A 17,968-nucleotide genomic window follows, 5' to 3' on the forward strand; every position below is an offset into this window, starting at 1 on the left:
GTTGCGATCCGGCACCACGAGGAGGTAGGGGGTTGTTTTTGTCAGACTCGCACACACTTTCACACTTTGACACTTTCACACTTTGACACTTTCACACTTTCACACACACGTTCATGGAAACGTTCATGAAAAGGGTGGACAAGGGCTGCTGGTTTGGCTCGCGTCAGACCTTGACTTCAAATCACACTTCCCTGGGAATCGATCGATATTCAAGCTTCAGCCAGGTTCTCGGGTGCCACGCTAGGGTGCATAATGCTCACCCACAATTGGAAGGCTTTGGCTGAAAATCACAATTGGTGATTAATTAACAAGATACCTCTTGGTGGATTCAGGCTACGTAAAGGACGTACGCCACATGTGACGTGCGTGTGTCTGGGCGTGCGTGTCCTCAGCCGCCTGCTCCAGGCCTCTCATTGGCCGACGTTGGCGCTTCCCTGCCATCGCTGACTCCACCCCTGCCCCGCTTCCCGACCAACCAGAGCGCTCCCCGGCTGCTGGCCCCGCCCCCGACCGCCCACCCCCTCAGGGTGGACCTGGGGGACTCCAACAACAACCACGGCGCCAAGCCGCGCCGGCGCGCCGAGAGGCCCGCGGCGCGCCACCCCGGCGGCTCCGACGACCTCGTCATCCTCGACGAGCCGGGAGACCGGGAAAGTGGTGACGGCGGCGACGCGGGGAGCGCCGGGGGGGTCGGGGAGCCGGACCTCCTGGATCTGCTCGACCCCCTGAAGCAGCGGCCGAGCGCCCGCGACCTGCTGGAGGCGTCTCCCCCCGCCCCGCGGCGCTTCCACCCCTCGCCCGCCGTGAGCCTCTTCGACGCTCCCCGTCCCGCGATGGTGTCGGCGAATCGCTTCGCCCCGTTCCCGCCGGCCAATCGGATCGCTTCCTTGCCAGCAAATCGGTATGCGGTCGTGCCGCCTCCGCAGCCGCCGCCCGCGCTGGCCAATTGTCTTCAGGCCACGCCCATTGTGTTCGGGATGGGCGGTCCGGCCGTCCCGCCGGCCAATCGGACGTTCCCCTTCAACTATCAAGTGGCCAATCGGATGCAAGCTCCGGCGCCGCTGCACCCGTGCGCAGCCAACAGGACGCTGCCCATGCAGCCAGCCAACCGGTTGCCTCTACTCGTGGCCAATCAGACGTCTCCGTTTAATCAAACCTTCCCACCGGCAAATAGCGTGGCAGCAGCGGCAAACCATCACGTGACCACGCCGGCCAACCAGATGGCTGTGCGGGCGAGGAGGCCGAATCCTCCCACGTCTCTCCCGCTCCCGGATCCCGGGTTACGCGACGGTGACGTCACGCAGCGCAGGCAGCAGTGGGAAACGTTCGATTGATGATCGCGGAACGGACACGTGTCTGCAGAGAGAGAGAGAGAGAGAAAGGGGGGGGGGGGAGCGCGGGGGGTGCAAACACGGCCACGATCGAACGCTCGAGTTTGCCGCCAAGGTTCAACCGCTCGACGAGGACGGGCGAGACGCGCGGTCGCAGCGGAGCAACTCGCCCGCCCCGACCGGCTCGGCGCAAACGATTGGGAAAGTGGTGGCGCTCCTCCCAGAAGCCGCTTCCCCCCACAGCCCCCCGCGCGGCTTCTACCCGCTCTGCCCGGAAGAAAGGAGAAAGCGGCGGAGGCGGGGTGAGCATGTCGGGAGCGTCCGCGTGTCGGGGACGACGCTAGTAGACGTGAGTGCCTTCCAGTGTTAATTTGCCTGAATTATGGACTAATGCCACTGCTGTTTTATTATTTGTATTATTGTGATTTTTATTTTTTGAGTTGGGCTTGAAAGGGTGGGGGGGGGGGGATGAACGCAAAATCCATGGCCTGAAAATAGAAGTGGAGCTGCAAGATTGGATGGGCTATTCAGGTGAACATCGCTTGTTATCAAGGAAGGATCACCAGATTACGAATTGATAGTTAACTCTGATCTTTGTTGACAAGGCGTTTGCAATCGTATTGCTTGAAACAAATGGTGAATGTGACATTCCTTACGAGTTCAACACTTAACCGGTTGTGTGTTGGAGGATAAACCCACCACAACATTTACAATTCGAGTACCGTCACATTTAGCCGGTGATAACAACCATCCTCACCAGGTGACAGCCATAATTTTGTTTTGTTTCCGTGGCAAGCCATACTAATTGGCTGTGTCGGGTGGCGGCGGGTTTAAATGACACATTTATATTTACGTGATCTAACCCAAAAAAAATCGATTATGGATAATATCGGCCATGAAAGCCTACTATGTGTTAAATGATGATTATAATGAAAAAAGCTCACTTGCACTTCCAGAAAACCCCCATAGAGAAGTTCCGTGGCTTCATCACGGTTACTCGCCGCTTCCCGTGTCGGGTCATCGGCCTTCCGGTCACCTCTCGTGAATCACAAGCCGGTAGGAGACTCGGCATTTGGGGGAACCGCCGAGATCGAAATATCCCGGTTAGGCATTTCAGAGAGCCGATTCCCCGTTGCGATTGGTTCGTTTTACGCGAGCGCTCGAGCGAGTTGCCGCAGCTGAGCCCTCCCTCGAGTGACGAGGAGGTGTTGTGGGCATAACGGTGGACAACCGGGGAAAACGCTCGCTCTCCGATGAAAATTAATGCACAGTGTAAACAAGTCAACAAATAAACCCAATTGCTCTATTCGTTCTACTTCCATCTCCGTTAAGTCCTGCACCACGAGACCTTTACCAAGAACTACCATGGACTGACCGGACTGGAAGCCACGACGTTTTAGTTGCCCGGATTTCAGCGAAAGGCAAAGACGGCCATGGTCGACGGAGCAGTGAGAGCGGCACCCCATCCCTGAGCCTGTTGGTGGAAATTCCCCGTTCTTAGCGAGGGAGCCAGCCTGTCCTTGCGCGGAGAGACGGTGGGCGGCCGTGAGAAAATTAATTCGCGTCCGGCGACTCGAGGCGACGTGGACGGCACCGTTGGCCGGTCACTGCCATTGTGCCCCGTGGACTGGCGGCCGTGTCCGCTGCATTAAGTCAGCTTTCCGAAACTGAAAATGTTTCAGTTTACCAGGTAAGGCCCACTGAGCCCTGTGGCTCTTTTGCCTGAAGCGACCTGGCCACCACAAATTATTGCTCAGCTTAGTTGGCTCATCGCGTGGAAATGTGTTGCAGCCAAATACTCTAAACGCGTGGCGTTGATTCTACACGTGAAGGGAAAAACCGGGGGACCCAGGGAAAAATCCAAATTCAAATTCCAAATATACAGCACGTGTCAGGGTTGGGATCGAACACAGCACCTCCTACATACCAGGCGAGGGAGATAACATCTCGCCACCTTGGTGCTTTTGCTTCACTGACATGTGGCGCCTCTCCAGCACAAATCTGCCACCCAAAGTGATCTAATTTTTTTTTTTCAAACTGTCTCTCCAAGCGGAGTCCGAGCAGTGCGCATCCCTGCCCTATCGGCCTCCCCGATTCCACATTCCCATAGCAGGGGGATCGGTGTCTCCACAAAAGGATATTTGTTGACTTCCCCACAGAGGGCACAGGAGTGAGTCGTCCTCGTTGCAAATCGCCCCCCCCCCCCCCCCCAGAGAGACGAAATGCTGAGTTGACCACCCCCACCTCGCCGGGGTTCGAACTTGCGATGCTTTTTGGGCGCTCGCCGGTGACCGCTGCCGCCGTGCCCGCGCGGGGAGCGCGTTGCGCCACGGCCCTCGTTGAGTTATTCAGCAGTGGGGGGCTGCTTCTACCGGCGCGGGGACGCCCGCGGCTCGCCACCGCAGTGCCTCCTGCAAGCGTCGTGCCGTGCCTCACAAGGGCTCCCTGCTGCCCAGTGAACCAGAACGCCACGCAGAGCCCACCTCCGTTAGACCTAGCGTCATACAGGACCGTGCTCAACCTCACGGGCCTTCCCTCTTTCTACCGGCCCAGTTTTTTTTTTTAAATTGTTATTTCCCCTGCCGCTTCTGCCCCGTGGCCGTTCAGAGAGGAGCCACTACGCGAGATTCGGTTTGTGAGCGATTTGGCCGTTTTGTTGCTTTGTCTGAGAGGTTGGTCAATTACTCACCCGCTCGCCCAACCCACTCACTCGACCACCCACACACCCACCCAGCCGCTTTCTCACCCATTCACTCACCCACCCACCCACTCAGCCGCTCATGCTCCCACTAACTCACTCACCCACCCGCTTTCTCACTCATTCACCCACCCACTCAGCCGCTCACGCTCTCACTCACCCCCTCACGCTCCTACTCACTCACCCGCCCACCCGCTTTCTCACCCATTCACCCACTCACCCACTCAGCCACTCACGCTCCCACTCACCCCCTCACGCTCCCACTCACTCACCCACCCGATGAAGGCACCCATGTGACTCATTTAGCCCTGAGTCGTGAACCAACCCAGCAAGCACCTCTACAGGAGTAGAGGTACTTGCTGGGGGTGGTTGAGGCCAAATCTTTATTCAGACTGAAGGAATCTGATGAGCTGTGAAGCTCTTTTTCACAATGCCACTGTGACGAGACCACAGACTTTTCGAGTATCGTCACAAGTAATGAATTTACTTGTGTACGAGTGGTTATTACCTGTAACGAGTATCAATAATAACGGCCCAATATCCCAAATCAGAACTTCCACGGCAACTCGAGCGTGGTGAGCAGTGCAGCACCGCTCCATTGAGCATGGAGACGCTTCCGCTGGAGAGGAGGAATCGTCGCTGGTCCCCTTCGCCCCCCTCCCCAGCCTCCTCCCAGCTGCCCCTCCCTCCAACTCCCTCCCCTCAGCTCCCTCCCCCCTGCTCCCCCTCCCTCCCCCAACTCCCCCAACCCCCCCCTTGCTCCCCCTCGCTCCCGCGTCTGGCGCTGTCTGTCCATGTCTGGCTGCTGTCTGCCCGCGTCTGACTGCTGTCTGCCCGCGTCTGACTGCTGTCTGCCTGCTGTCTGTTGCTGTCTGCCTGTGTCTGCTGTCTGCCCGTGTCCAGCGCTGTCTGCCTGCTGTCTGTCGCTGTCTGCCTGCTGTCTGTCGCTGTCTGACTGCTGTCTGTCGCTGTCTGCCTGCTGTCTGTCGCTGTCTGACTGCTGTCTGTCGCTGTCTGACTGCTGTCTGGCTGCTGTCTGCCTGCGTCTGTCGCTGTCTGTCGCTATCTGCCCACGTCTGGCTGCTGTCTGCCCACGTCTGGCTGTGCTGATGTTACGTCGTGAGACGGGCGCAGGAGGAGGAGGGGTGGGGGCACTGCCATTCCTCCTGCTGAAAGCCTCCAACTTGAGCCCCGACTCGACGCTTCACTTGCCGTATGCATGACCACAACCCGAACGCTCTTCCTACCGGACTCGATTATATCTCGCTCCTTAACGCTGATGCTAAGACTTAATCATAACCTTGGCTCAGCCTGTAGTGGGTATCTAAAGTCCAAACCCTAACGTGGTTCTTCACCATGTCATATTTGCTTTCACCTTGATATTAACCCTGTCCTGAACCATGACACAGCCTGAATCCACTTTAGAATCCCTCATGCTAAGACTCGTGCATAGCTTATCCCTAACCGTGGTTCGAGGCTGCACCCTCATCCTACCCTGAGCTCCCCTGCCCTTCATTCTAACCCCGGCCCCGTCCTTAAACCTCGGCTCGTTAACCCCTGAACCCGAGCTTTCTAAACAACGCCCCTTTCCCCACCAGTGCTGGGTTGCGAGTAACTTGACTTCTTACTCGGTGTTCCTGGCTGTGCACTTTTGGGCCTCCGCCGCTGGCTGCGCGCTCGTTGGCGAGTCCAGCGCGTTGCTTGCACGCACGCACCAACGTTTGATCGCTTTCGCACCGCACGTAGCCAACCGTGCTCACCGGAGGCGCTTGGAACCCGCGGAGGAGGAGGAGGAGGCTGGCGGGAGAGAGTGCCTCGGGGTTGCCCGGATGCCTCTCCGCTGTAATCGGCAACGCACTGCGGGGGGGGGGGGGCGCTGGCGGGTGGGGGGGGGGGAGTCCTTCGCTGGCGTGGGGTTCGTGCGGGGGAAACGCTCGTTACGGTTCCGTATCGGTGGGGGGGGGGTCCCCATCGGTGGGGGGCTCCCCCCCCCACCGGCTTCCAAAGAGAGAGTTGTCAGGAGAGTGTCGGCGCTTCGGATGCTTTGTGGGCTTTTCACTGCCCTCTCGAGGGGTTTAGAACTTCCTCAGTTTGCAGTAACGTTAGCCCCGTGGTCTCTTTCTCTGTATGTATATATATATGTGTGTACACACACACAGCTTTACAGTGTGCGGGGGAAAGCCAAATAACGCGGGCGTGTGACGGTTAAGCAATGTTACGCTTGGGCTGTGATGGAGAAAACCAGACAGCGCGGAGAAGTCTGAAAATACGAGACGGGCAATAAATACCAATGGGACGGTGGCAACGGGACGGAGAGGATCGATGCTTGGACCGTGACCTTGACCCGGGAATATTTCGTGCTTTGCGGGGTGAAGTGAATCGTTGCAGTGGTGCTCCGTGCGCTAGGCGCTGTCTGCGTCCGCTTGAGTCCAAATCCTGGCCCAGGACCACCTCTCCCTGGCCCTCCGTCCAGGGTCAATACCTCAAGTATAACTTTCAATGTTCGTTCTCGTGGATAAATTGGCCCCTTCCATCGTCGACTCGGCACCACCAATGGAGAAAGGGGCCCGCCCCCCATGCTGCTGCTGCTGCTGGGTTGAGTGAGAGGGGGCGCTTTGAGTAAGTTGGCGTTCGAATCATTGTCCGGAGGTTCCAGCTTGCCGTCTCGCGCGCCCGATTTCGTTTCTGTACCCAAACCTTGTTGTGGCAAGTGAGTGAGGAGCCTGCCGTCACGGCAGGCTCCTCACTCGCCAACGGCGGTGTCAGAAGCGCGGCCACCGGCTGTTTGAGATGTCGCTCGCGTGGAGTCCATTCTGAGCAGCGTCTGAGGGTGTCTCTCTCTCGAGAGTGTGGTCTCTGCCCAGTCTCCCGTGGGCTGCGGGAAGAAGAAGACGAGTCGGTCCCCAAAGTCGGACTTCCATAATCCCTCTGCTCGCACGAGCTGCTGCCGCCGCTGCCGCTGCTGCTACCACCGCTGCCGCCGCTGCGGCCGCCGCTGCCGCTACCGCCGCGGCCGCCGCCGCTGCCGCCGCTGCCGCCACTGCCCCCGCCGCCGCTGCCACCGCCGCCACCGCCGTGGGGTGACGCGCGCAGCGCCGTTGGCAGACGCCGAGCCAGTCGTGCAAATTCCACATTCCCGTGGCGGGAGCCGGTCTTTCCCGAGAGAAGAGGGCGCGTGTTTCCAACTCGCACCGTTTGCTCGCTCGTTTGACCGACGCCTTCAGGACGATGTGGAGGCGGGTGGGGTGGCGAGTCGACCCCCCCGACCAGGATTTGAACTCGGCCTTCCGTCTGCGCATGGCCGCGAGTCCCTTGTATCTGACGGAGCCCCCCCCCCCCCCCCCCCCCCGCTGCCTCTGGTCCCGGCTGCCTCGCGCTGCTGAGGATCGACTCCCGAGGACTCCTCTCTCACCCCCAAGGCCCTTCGCCACGGGGCGTGCCGCTCACGTGCTGGCTGCCCGGGGACGTTGGACTGCGTTGGGTTCTTGGGGCCGGTGGCGGAGTGGGGGGGGGTTGCTGCTGCTGCTGGCGCTTGTGTCGCCTGTGCTGCTGCTGCTGCTGCTGCCTGTGTTATCCGAGTATCCGTACGTGCATGTGGTGTTCGCGTCTTTCCGTGGGGCTGTTGGCAGCGGGGGCTCGTGTTCGTCTCACGGTGCATGTAGTCGTGTACTGTATTTGCGCGCCGGTGAAAAGAAAGAAATGGACGAAAACTGTGATGATTTTGTCGCTGTAATAACCGATCCGTGCGAAATATATGCCTGAACGTGGAAGCGGCCGCGGTGCTCTGTGGCTCGCCGTGCACACTGGGGGGGTGGGGGGGGGAGGGGGGGGGAGGGGGGGGGCATCGCGCCCACCCTCCACCCGCGTCGCGGCCAACGAGGCCGAGAGCCAGTCGCGGCCGGGGTCGTGACGGTGCCACCAGCCTCGGCCTTCGTGTACGCTTATTTTTTCCCCTCCCTCCTTCCACCGCCACGCAAGGCGAGCCGCTGATGTCGCGCGCGACGCACGGGTCGAGGTGCGCGTAGGTGACGACGGCACTGACGCGGTGGTGGAGTTGTGTAAAAACTGACATCGCGTGCAAGACAGAGACCAGCTTCCCCCTCCTCCTCCTCCCCGAGTCGCCTCAACAGACTGTAGGGGCGAGTGCTGTTGGCGAATGGCACCTATGAAGGCCGGCACGGCACACGAGGAGGCGATGTGAAGCCAGCAACCACGCCCGGCCTCCTTTGGCTCCCCCGTGGGAATGTTCACGCACCGCACCAGGTGCTCATTTTCAGGCCGAGTCGACCTGTAGGAGGGCCAAGGACCGGTTCAGATAATCGTCACCGGTGTTGGGTGGCCGGGAACTCGGGCCGCCGGGTTTGTAGCGTGACACTAACGCTCGCACTATCACATGCAGTGCCGATGTCACGTGCAATGCCCGCAACAATTCGCCTTGGCCCTGGCCTTGTTTAGCCCCGAACAAGATTCAGAATCAGAATATTTATTTATACTGGAGGAATCCGCTGCGCTATTCAGCTAGTTTTCACATGTCCAGTAAGGGCCAGGTCAGAACGTCTCATCAATGATAAAAAAAAACTTTTTTTTAATTTTACCAGGTAAGGCCCACTGAGCTATACAGCTCTTTCAGAAGCGATATGGTTACAAATTATGGCACAACGAAGTGGCTTATCGTGTGGAAATGTACAGCAACCAAATACTCTTAACGTGTGATGTTGATTCTCAATGTGGAGGGGAGAACCCGGAGAAAAATCCACGCGACCACGGGGAGAGAGAAGCAAACTCCAAATATACAGCAGCAGCAGCAGGCGTCAGGATCGGGAACGAACCCACGCCCTCCGGCATACAAGGCGAGGGAGTTAACATCTCCCAGCCACCGCGTCTACAATGATGGCCACACAGTGGCCCAAACGGGCCTTCCGTCTCCAACGAGCGGGAAGGCAGTTCTCGTCTCGTCGGCCTCCTTGAGCGAGTTGTGGAAGTTCTACAGTCCTCTGATGGGGTTCGATGGAATTGATGAGAGATCGATTTCAACTTGCAACTTTTGCAATAATTGTTAAATCAGGCGCTGTGTCCACAGCAGCACCTGGCCAGAACTACAAGGGCTTGTGATTACAAAAAGGAATGTACCGTGCACACGTGTTTGTCGATCGCATTATTGCAGCTTTGGAAGTGGCCCAGGGTGGCTCAGTGCACCGAGCCGGCATCGCTGAAATCCTGGGTTCAAATCCATTACTCTCCGTGGTGGAGCGGATGGGGGAACCTGTGTGTCGGCCAGTTGTCAACTGGAGGGATCTCGGAGGTAGGTCTGAGATAGCCACTTCCCTGTGCCGTTCTCGAGTATGGTGCATTCCACTGCTTTGTGAGAGTTCCGAATCTAGCTGATGATGCAATCGCGATTAAAAAAAACATTGGGGAAAGACTTAATTTAAATTGTAATGTCGCCGTTTGTTTGCTCAGGAAATCCTTACCCAGCCTGAAGACGCGAGTTCAAGAGCCCCGCTTTGAAATGTTTCCCTAGGACCTTGCCGGAAACCCCAAAGAACAAATACAACCCACACCGCAGAAGCAACACAGAACGCACACACACACACGCGCGCGCGATTTAATTTCTAGTTTAATTCGCTATAAGTTACAGTCGTAAGCAAAACCAGACAAGTTCCACTCTCCAAGACGTAAAGACCAGTCCCCGAGCCGCACGTCCGTGAAACATTTCGGCGATACCCGGGCGAGGGGATGGACCTGCCGACCTCTGACGGGGGGGGGGGGGGGGGGGGCATGGGAACGATTTGGAGTGCGATTGTGAGCAAGTAGTCACGAGGGGCCGTGTCAGAGCCCAGGTAGGCCCAAGTAAGCAATACACTTAAAAAATAAAACAAAAATCACGACGTTTCAGCCACAACACAAGCGGCCGAAACGTGATTTTTGTTTTATTTTTTTACCTACGTGACTTTACCGAATAGAACCAAAGAGTATGGATCCTTGCAGTCACGAAAGCTTCAAATCTAGAATTGACACAAACTTTGTATTTATTTTACCAGGCAAGGCCCACTGAGCTACAGAGCTCCTTGTTGCAGAAGCGACCTGGCTCGTGTGGAAATGTATAGTAGCTCAAATAGTCGAAACGCATGGTTCTAAATGTGGAACGAACGAAACTGAAGGACCCGGAGTCAAGATCCACGCGACCACTGGGAGAGAGACACGCAAACTCCAAATATACAGCAGGCGTCAGGGTCATGGATCAAACCCATGGCCTCCCAGTACACCAGGCGATGTAGTTAACATCTCGCCACCAGCGGGGGGTGGGACAGCACGTGCCTTACCCCCAATGTCCAACACTGGGAGGCAGGTGCCCCCTACCCACCCCAACATCTACCCCCTCGTGCTCGCAGCCATTGCCGCCCCCGTTTGACGCCCTGTCCCGTCAGCGTGGCGGCGGCGGCGGCGGCTCGGACCGCTCTCGCCCAAGGGGAGTGGCGGTGGCAGCCACGGTTCACGCGCGGGGTCGACTGCAATCAGGTCAACTTCTAATAATTGAATAATTTACTGAATTTTTCCAGAAGTGCCACGAGTCGGACTTGTTCACAGGAGGGTCCTCGCTACACTTTGGTGTTCACGGTGTCGATGTTTGCAGCCAATGAACAATGGTGAGCAACCCGGAGAAACACCACAACGCCGTGCAGATGGAAACAGACGGCGACTTGCCCACGTGGTGTACTGCCTTCTTGCGGGCCGATCGATCGAGCGTAATTCAACAATGCAGTTCGTCTAACTGTATTATCTTTCAAATAAACACGTGTTTAACGCGAGCCCGTGCAAATACATTACAGTCCTTAATGCAGTTCTGGCTGGCAGTTGTCGTCGCAACGTTATTGTCAAGGAGCGGTTCATTGCACGTGGACATTTAGGGCAGCCAGACAGAGTCTGTTCTTTTATAACGCTGCGTGTAGTTTTCACAACGCGAATTGGATATGACGCGATCGAGTGAACGGAACTACATCGAGCGCGAGTCGGAATAAGCGGTCGTACGGCTGCCTCGGCGTAGCATCATTACGCAAGGCGGGATGCTGCTGGATGCTACCCACGCACCGCTGTACGCACTTCACTGCGCTTTACCCTGTTATATATTATGTATTATGTGATATTTCCGGAACGTGGTGTTCTCCAGGAACGCAACTACCGCGTTCGAGGAGGACAGACTGCAGTACTCTAAACGCATGTTTCTGAATGTGGAGGGCAAACCAGGAGGACCCGGAGGAAAATCCACACGACCACGGGGAGATTGAGAGACACGCAGACTCCAAATGTACAGCAGCAGGCGTCAGGGTTGGGATCGAACTCATGAACCTCCTGTAGAGCAGGCGAGGTTGCTAACATCTCGCCATCTCACTCAAAGCTGGGAGCACAGCAGACGCACTGTGCGCAGTCATCTCGGTGATGGCTCGGCTCAGCTTTTGAGCCACGCGGTGGAGCGGCTGTGACCGGCCGCCCATCGCGACAACCGCCGCCCTCGCCTCTCGACCGCCAACTCGGTGCTGACCGCGTTTCTGTGCCACTTTGAATAGCACGGATTCCAAGGCGGTCCGAAGTCAATAAAAACGCGGTTTCTGACATGATGCGCGCACCAACCGCTTGTTCGGCGGCGCTCAAGTGCCTTGCTAGCGCTCTTGAGCCAGTTGTGGGAATTCCACATTGCTATGGCAAGGGGGCGAGATTGTACCCCGCGGACTTTCCCACTTGGTGGGCACTTGCTTTATCCTTCCCGGAAGGGTGATGAGCCGGGTTGAGCCCCGGACCGAAGTTGATCCACACCGCGTAAATCTTCACACGAGGACGGCGGTGGCGCGCAGTGGGTGCGTCTCTCTCGAACGTTCACAAGCAGAGGAGCGGTGGACGCCCCGGTACTTGGCACAGGAGAACGCGCATGGGCGGCTGTGAGAATTGAGCCATCAGCTGTGCCAACTCTGCCCTCTATAAGCCCCCCCACCACACGCCACGCCACGCACCAGACTTTTGAGTGCCCACGCTCTTGTTAGTACGACAGAAGTGGGGCGGGTGGTGGGCTGAGTGACACTGACGGCCGCGAGACAGCTGTCCCCGGCCTGCATCCTGCAGACGGCCATCTGCCGGCGACGTCAAAATCCCTCCTCACATCGCCTTTGTGACAAAAGCTCTCGCGAGTCCCTTTGTGTGCGTCGGGGGTGGAGCGGTCTCCGCCGCCTCGTGAGCAGCGCAGCTCCGGCTACGCGGCGCCATGCTCTGAGCCATCAAAGAGGGCACTTGGAACCATTTTTTTTGTTCGTGAGAAATCCTGGGGGAGGGGAGGGGAATCCCCCCCCCTTCTCCTCCTCTCCTGCAGCTGTTGTCTGACACACGGGGAGGGGGATGGGGGAGAAGGACCGCTCTGCGGGGTTTTCGAATGGATTCCTCGGGACGCGGAGGGCCACACTGACCTATGACCCGGCCCGCACAGAGGTCGGCACACTGACCTATGACCCGGCCTGCACAGAGGGTCGGCACACTGACCTATTAGCCTGCCTACACAGAGGTCAGCACACTGACCTATTAGCCTGCCTACACAGAGGTCAGCACACTGACCTATTAGCCTGCCCACACAGAGGTCAGCACACTGACCTATTAGCCTGCCTACACAGAGGTCAGCACACTGACTTATGACCCGGCCTGCACAGAGGGTCGGCACACTGACCTATGAGAGGGGAGGTCAAGGATGCAGTGAATGGGGAACAAGAAACGTGAATGGGAGAAGGGAAAGAGTGGGAATTGAGAAGACAGTGATGGAAACGCAACAGAGAACGGCAGCAGGAGGGTCAGGAGAGATGACGGAGATAGAGGCTGCGTCAGGGTCTCGATGCTGCTGCTGCTGCTGCACGGAGGAACAGCGGCGTCGTCTGTTTTCACAGCGAGTGGTGGCGGGAGGAGGGCACTCACAGAAGTAGCCACATGGTTTACGGGAGGCTGGAGCTGATTTCGGCAGAGAGAGATGAGGCACAAGTGATACCTTCCGGAGCGCTGCAGGCATTCAATCCCGGCTTGTGGCCGGCCAGGGCTCACTGATGAGGCCCCCGTAAGGGCAAAAACTGCATCCATGAACGCTGCGGGCTGACCCATAATGCATTTCCGCAGGATGTAAATGCAACCCGCTTAAATTCAAATGTACACTCTAAAAACCTCTCCGAATAATTTAAATTGGGAAATTTTCACCAGCAGTGAAACAGCGGTCGAAATGCCAATGTGGAAGTGACGGAGTGACACCAGCTATTTGTCCTGTGGCATCCCGAACGCACTCACTGCCGCACGTACGTTGTATGTTGAACTTCTTTCGCGCCGTACGTAAGGGACAACAAACTAAACACAAAAAGGCAGCTCTAAAGAAATGAGTTCTCACTCGAGATTTAAAAGTCCACGGCTCAAGTGGCTCCCCTAATATCGGAAGGAAGAGCGTTCCAGACGGCCGCAGAAGCGCATCCGAAAGCTCCGTTTTTGTTCGACGGACAGCCAAAATCCGCTGCTGCGAGGATGACCGGAGTTTGCGTGATGATGGTTTCTGCTCCTTGACGAGGTCAGCGAGGTATTATTTTATTTTTATTTGGGTGGTGGTTCATTCGTGTGGCAAGCACTTTCGTTGAGCGACGAGTGCGGCCTCGCAGCAATCGATGTATTCGTTCGGCACACCGGAAGCCAATGCAGCTCAGCGAGCACTGGGGCGGACACACGGGCGGACACACGTGCGGACACACGGGCGGACCCTGCCGCTGCCCCCCGTGCGGGAGGAGACCTCCTCGTGGCCTGTCGGACGGGAGCCGTGCTGAGAAGACAGCCGCTGGTGTCCTCCGCTCGGCAAGCAGTGGCGGCGAGACGCACCGTCAAACGACGCCGGCTCATGTCCACCACTCATCATCGCCACGGTGGCTAGGAGATGTTAACTCTCTCGCCTGGTGTGCAGGAGGTCGTGGGTTCGATCCAGACACTGACGCCTCTGCTGCTGTATATTTGGAGTTTGCGTGTCTCTCATCATCATCACGGTGGCTATGAGATGTTAATTCTCTCGCCTGGTATGCAGGAAGTCGTGGGTTCGATCCAGACTCTGACGCCTCTGCTGTATATTTGGAGTTTGCGTGTCTCTCTCTCATCATCATCATCACGGTGGCTAGATGTTAACTACCTCGCTCGGTATACAGGAGGTCGTGGGTTCGATCCCGACCCTAAACACTTGCTGTATATTTGGAGTTTGCGTGTCTCTCGTCATCATCACGGTGGCTAGGAGATGTTAACTCTCTCGCCTGGTATGCAGGGGTCGTGGGTTCGATCCAGACCCTAACAATGCCTGCTGCTGTATATTTGGAGTTTGCGTGTCTCTCTCTTATCATCACGGTGGCTAGGAGATGTTAACTACCTCGCCTGGTGTGCAGGAAGTCGTGGGTTCGATCCAGACCCTGACGCCTGCTGCTGTATATTTGGAGTTTGCGTGTCACTCTCCCTCTCTCTACGGTCGCGTGGATTTTTCACCGGGTCCTCCGGTTTTCCCCTCCACATTCAGAGTCAACATGGCGCGTTTAGAGTATCTGGCTGCTACATAGTTCCACATGGCGATGAGCCACTTCGTTGAGCTATCATTTGTGATAGGCAGTTCGCTTCTGAAAAAAGAGCCGCATAGCTCAATGGGCTTTACCTGGTAAAATAACCATAGTTTAGTTCTAGTTTAGAGAAATACAAACGAACGGCCAATTCACAACGTAAGAGCACGCCATGGTGCAGTGGTAACACGCGTGCGTCGCAGCAAGAAGGGCCCGGACTTCGATTTCCTGGCTCTAGCACCTGCATTGGCTTTCTCCTGCCCCCTGTGCTTGCACGGCCTCGTCAACGAGATCTCCCAGTTGCCTCCCACAGGCAACAACACAACAGAATGTGTAGCTCGCGGCAACACCCAAGGGGTTGCTCGAGTTGCGATGGGACGCGGCGACGTCGTTCCCCTGACTGCGAAGAACTTGCGAGAAACTCGGGTTAAACGGAATCATTCGTAAAATATATCGTAATAATAATAAACATTGTAGTGTTATTTATTAATTGGTTATGCCTCAAAAGTACAGAAAATGGTTGTTGTTTCCCACAAACTTTGCTTTTGTGACCAGGACCAGTGATATTTTGAAATGTACCTATTTTCAATGAGAACACGTGGTGTGCATTTGTGTCATTCCTTCACGAAAGCAAAGTTCGTGGGGAATAATAATAATACCCATTTCTCTACTTTCTAGGCATAAGCAATTAAACAAAAAAGCACTTACTACCCAGGAACAACAAGTCGTCTTACAAAGTGTACTGATTGTAGCTTGCGCAGATCGGGCGTTGCAACAACCTCGCGTGCACGAGGTTGCCTGGCTGACACCGGGTTGGGTCCCAACTGGTCGTGCTTCGCCGTGGCTCTGGCGGTCACAGCGCTCGCCTCTCGCTGCGAGACGAGCACGAGTTGAGACCCCCCCCCCACCCCCCAGGAGACGTGGAACAAGTTGGGCCCCGACAACGTTCTGCTGCCCACGACGTTCTGGGCCCCAACGTTGGTTGCACGTTCACCACGGCCACGGTACTTTCGAGTGAGGGTTCAAGCGAAATTCCGCAGGCTGGAATCGGCACGCAGCCAAACGCAGCGGGCAACCCGCAACATCCGTGTGACAGCAGCAGCGGCGGCGTTGCCAGACAATCAATGGCCCCATTGATTATATAATCGTCACCGGTGTTGGCCGCGAGCGTGAATTGAACTCGGGTCGCCGGGTTCGTAGCGTAGCGCGCTAACCGCTACACCACCGCTCCCCACTCATGCGGACACACAGACACACACACAGCCACATAGTCACCTTAAGATGTTTTTCTTGTTCGTGTTTTTGTTTTTTTTGTTTGTTGCGGTTGCACCCGATTCAAGAGCCGAATGGCTCACAGGGCTATACCAAAAATAAATAAACTAAAAAAACAGTGTCTTTGTACACGTGAGTACACACACGCGTGTGTGTGTGTGTGTACTCACACGTGTGTGTGTACTCACGCGTACAAAGATACAACAACCGCCGTTCGCCACTAAGTAGCGGTGACGTCATCACGGCGCTTGTGCCACGCTAGGTGCACGTCGAGGCCACAGTAAACGGACAGAGCTCGCGTGTAATAATTATCTGCAATAGTCATGGGCCTCCCCTAGGTCGACTCAGCCTCAAATGAGTACCTGGTGCGGTGTGTAAACATCGGGGAGACAAAGGCGGCCGGGCGTGGTGCTGGCCACCCACCCCCTCGTGCGCCGTGCCGGCCTTCATAGGTGCTCGCTAACAGCACTTGCCCCAACATCCTATTAAGGCTAGACGGGTGGTCTTTGTCGTATTCTCATGTATGCGAATGTGCGTGAGTGTACACTATGTGTGCGTCTGTAAGTGTTCCTTTGCTTCTATGGGTAAGTATTTGTATGTCGAAACGTCGTGATTTATTTTAATTTTATTTTATTGTATTTCTACATACGTGACATTAACGAAAAAAACCAATGAGTAATTTGTATGTGTGTCAATATGACTTTGTATATTTACGTGAGTCTGAGTGTACGTGTCGGTCATGTAGCCCACACGCCCAGCCACCGCATGCCGAAACAGCTTTTGTTCGGCCGGATCGAGGGGGCTAAACGGGCGCGGCACGGGCTAGAGAAGAGATGGAGTGATGTGGTACAGGAGGACGTGGAGCTGAGTGGACTTGCCGATGACCGGTACCAGCGGTGTCAAGATCGGCCTCTGTGGAGGAGGCTCGTGAAGGATGCTACTGGGCAGTTGGAGGCAGTCGCCCTCCAACAACAACGGAGGGCGGAGGAGCGACGCTCACAACAACGAGCGGAGCGCCGGGTAGCTAAAGCACAGCAGGTTGGCACAGTAGGGGGCACAGGTGGTGCATCAGCCAGTCATCTCAGTCAGTCGACCCGTGGCACTTGGGTCTGCCTCGTGACCTCCTGCCAGCGGGCGTTCGACACTTCACGTGGCCTCAGGGTGCACATAGCCTGGCACAAGCGTCGTGGTGACGTCACCGCCACTTAGTGGCGAATGGCGGTTGCTGTTGTGTGTGGGGAGCGGTGGCGCAGTGGTTAGCACTGCACCGCGCTACGAACCCTGCCACCCGAGCTTAATTCCCGCTTTCGACCAACAACAGTGGCGGGGAATATTCCAACCGGTCCTGGGCAACCCCTAGGTCGACTCAGCCTTAAAGGAGTACCCGGTACGTTAACAGCACTTGCCCCGACAGCCGGCGTGAGCTACACACGAGGAGGGGAACCTTTGTCTTTGGGGCGTGTAAAAAGGAGGAAGCGGATCTGCCTGTGAAGTGTCTGGCGCGCCACGTGCTGTGTAGCGCACCCCCCCTCCCACTTACCCCCCCACCCCCTCCCCCCCACCCTCTGCCCCCCCTCCCACTTACCCCCCCACCACCCCTTGCCCCAATCCAGCAACAGCTGCAGCGGCACGTGGGGGGGGGGGGGGGCTATGTTGGGCCACTCGCAGTGTCGCGACGAGCGGCCGGAATCCGCGAGCGACAATCGAGGTAATTTCTGCGGTCTGGGTATTATGGGCCACAGCACGAGGGGCTGAGATATTACACCCCCCCCCAACCCCCCACCCTCGACCCCGTGTCGCTTCCCCAACCCCCCACCCTCGACCCCGTGTCGCCCCGTGAAAACGAAGACGCGGCTATCCTTAAACGGGGTTGTAATCGTCTGCGTGTCTCACCATCAGCAGTGTAGCGATGACACTCAAGTGTGAGAGCGCCGGCCAAGTTATCTTTCCCCTTGAATGGCGATCGGCCGCCACGGTGGCTAGGAGATGTTAGCTACCTCGCCCGGTATGCAGGAGGTCGTGGGTTGGATCCCAAACCTGACGACGCCTGCTGCTGTATATTTCGAGTTTGC

At 56.9% G+C, this 17,968-nt stretch overlaps 1 protein-coding gene across 2 annotated transcripts in view; it reads left to right on the plus strand.

Annotated features, from left to right (window-relative positions):
- Positions 1–3,353, plus strand: part of LOC116938964 (DENN domain-containing protein 1A-like) — a 53,343-nt gene extending 49,990 nt beyond the window's left edge. For both annotated transcript variants that reach the window (XM_032946746.2, XM_032946748.2), the window contains exon 22: positions 393–3,353. In XM_032946746.2, coding sequence (XP_032802637.2) covers positions 393–1,334 — 942 coding nt within the window. In that variant the 3' untranslated portion in view covers positions 1,335–3,353. The remainder of the gene's footprint in view (positions 1–392) is intronic.
- The last annotated feature ends 14,615 nt before the right edge of the window (positions 3,354–17,968 follow it).

This window comes from Petromyzon marinus, chromosome 5 (assembly GCF_048934315.1).
Source record: "Petromyzon marinus isolate PM22_M1 ecotype Great Lakes invasive population chromosome 5, UKy_Petmar_22M1.pri1.0, whole genome shotgun sequence".
Lineage (NCBI taxonomy): Eukaryota > Metazoa > Chordata > Hyperoartia > Petromyzontiformes > Petromyzontidae > Petromyzon > Petromyzon marinus.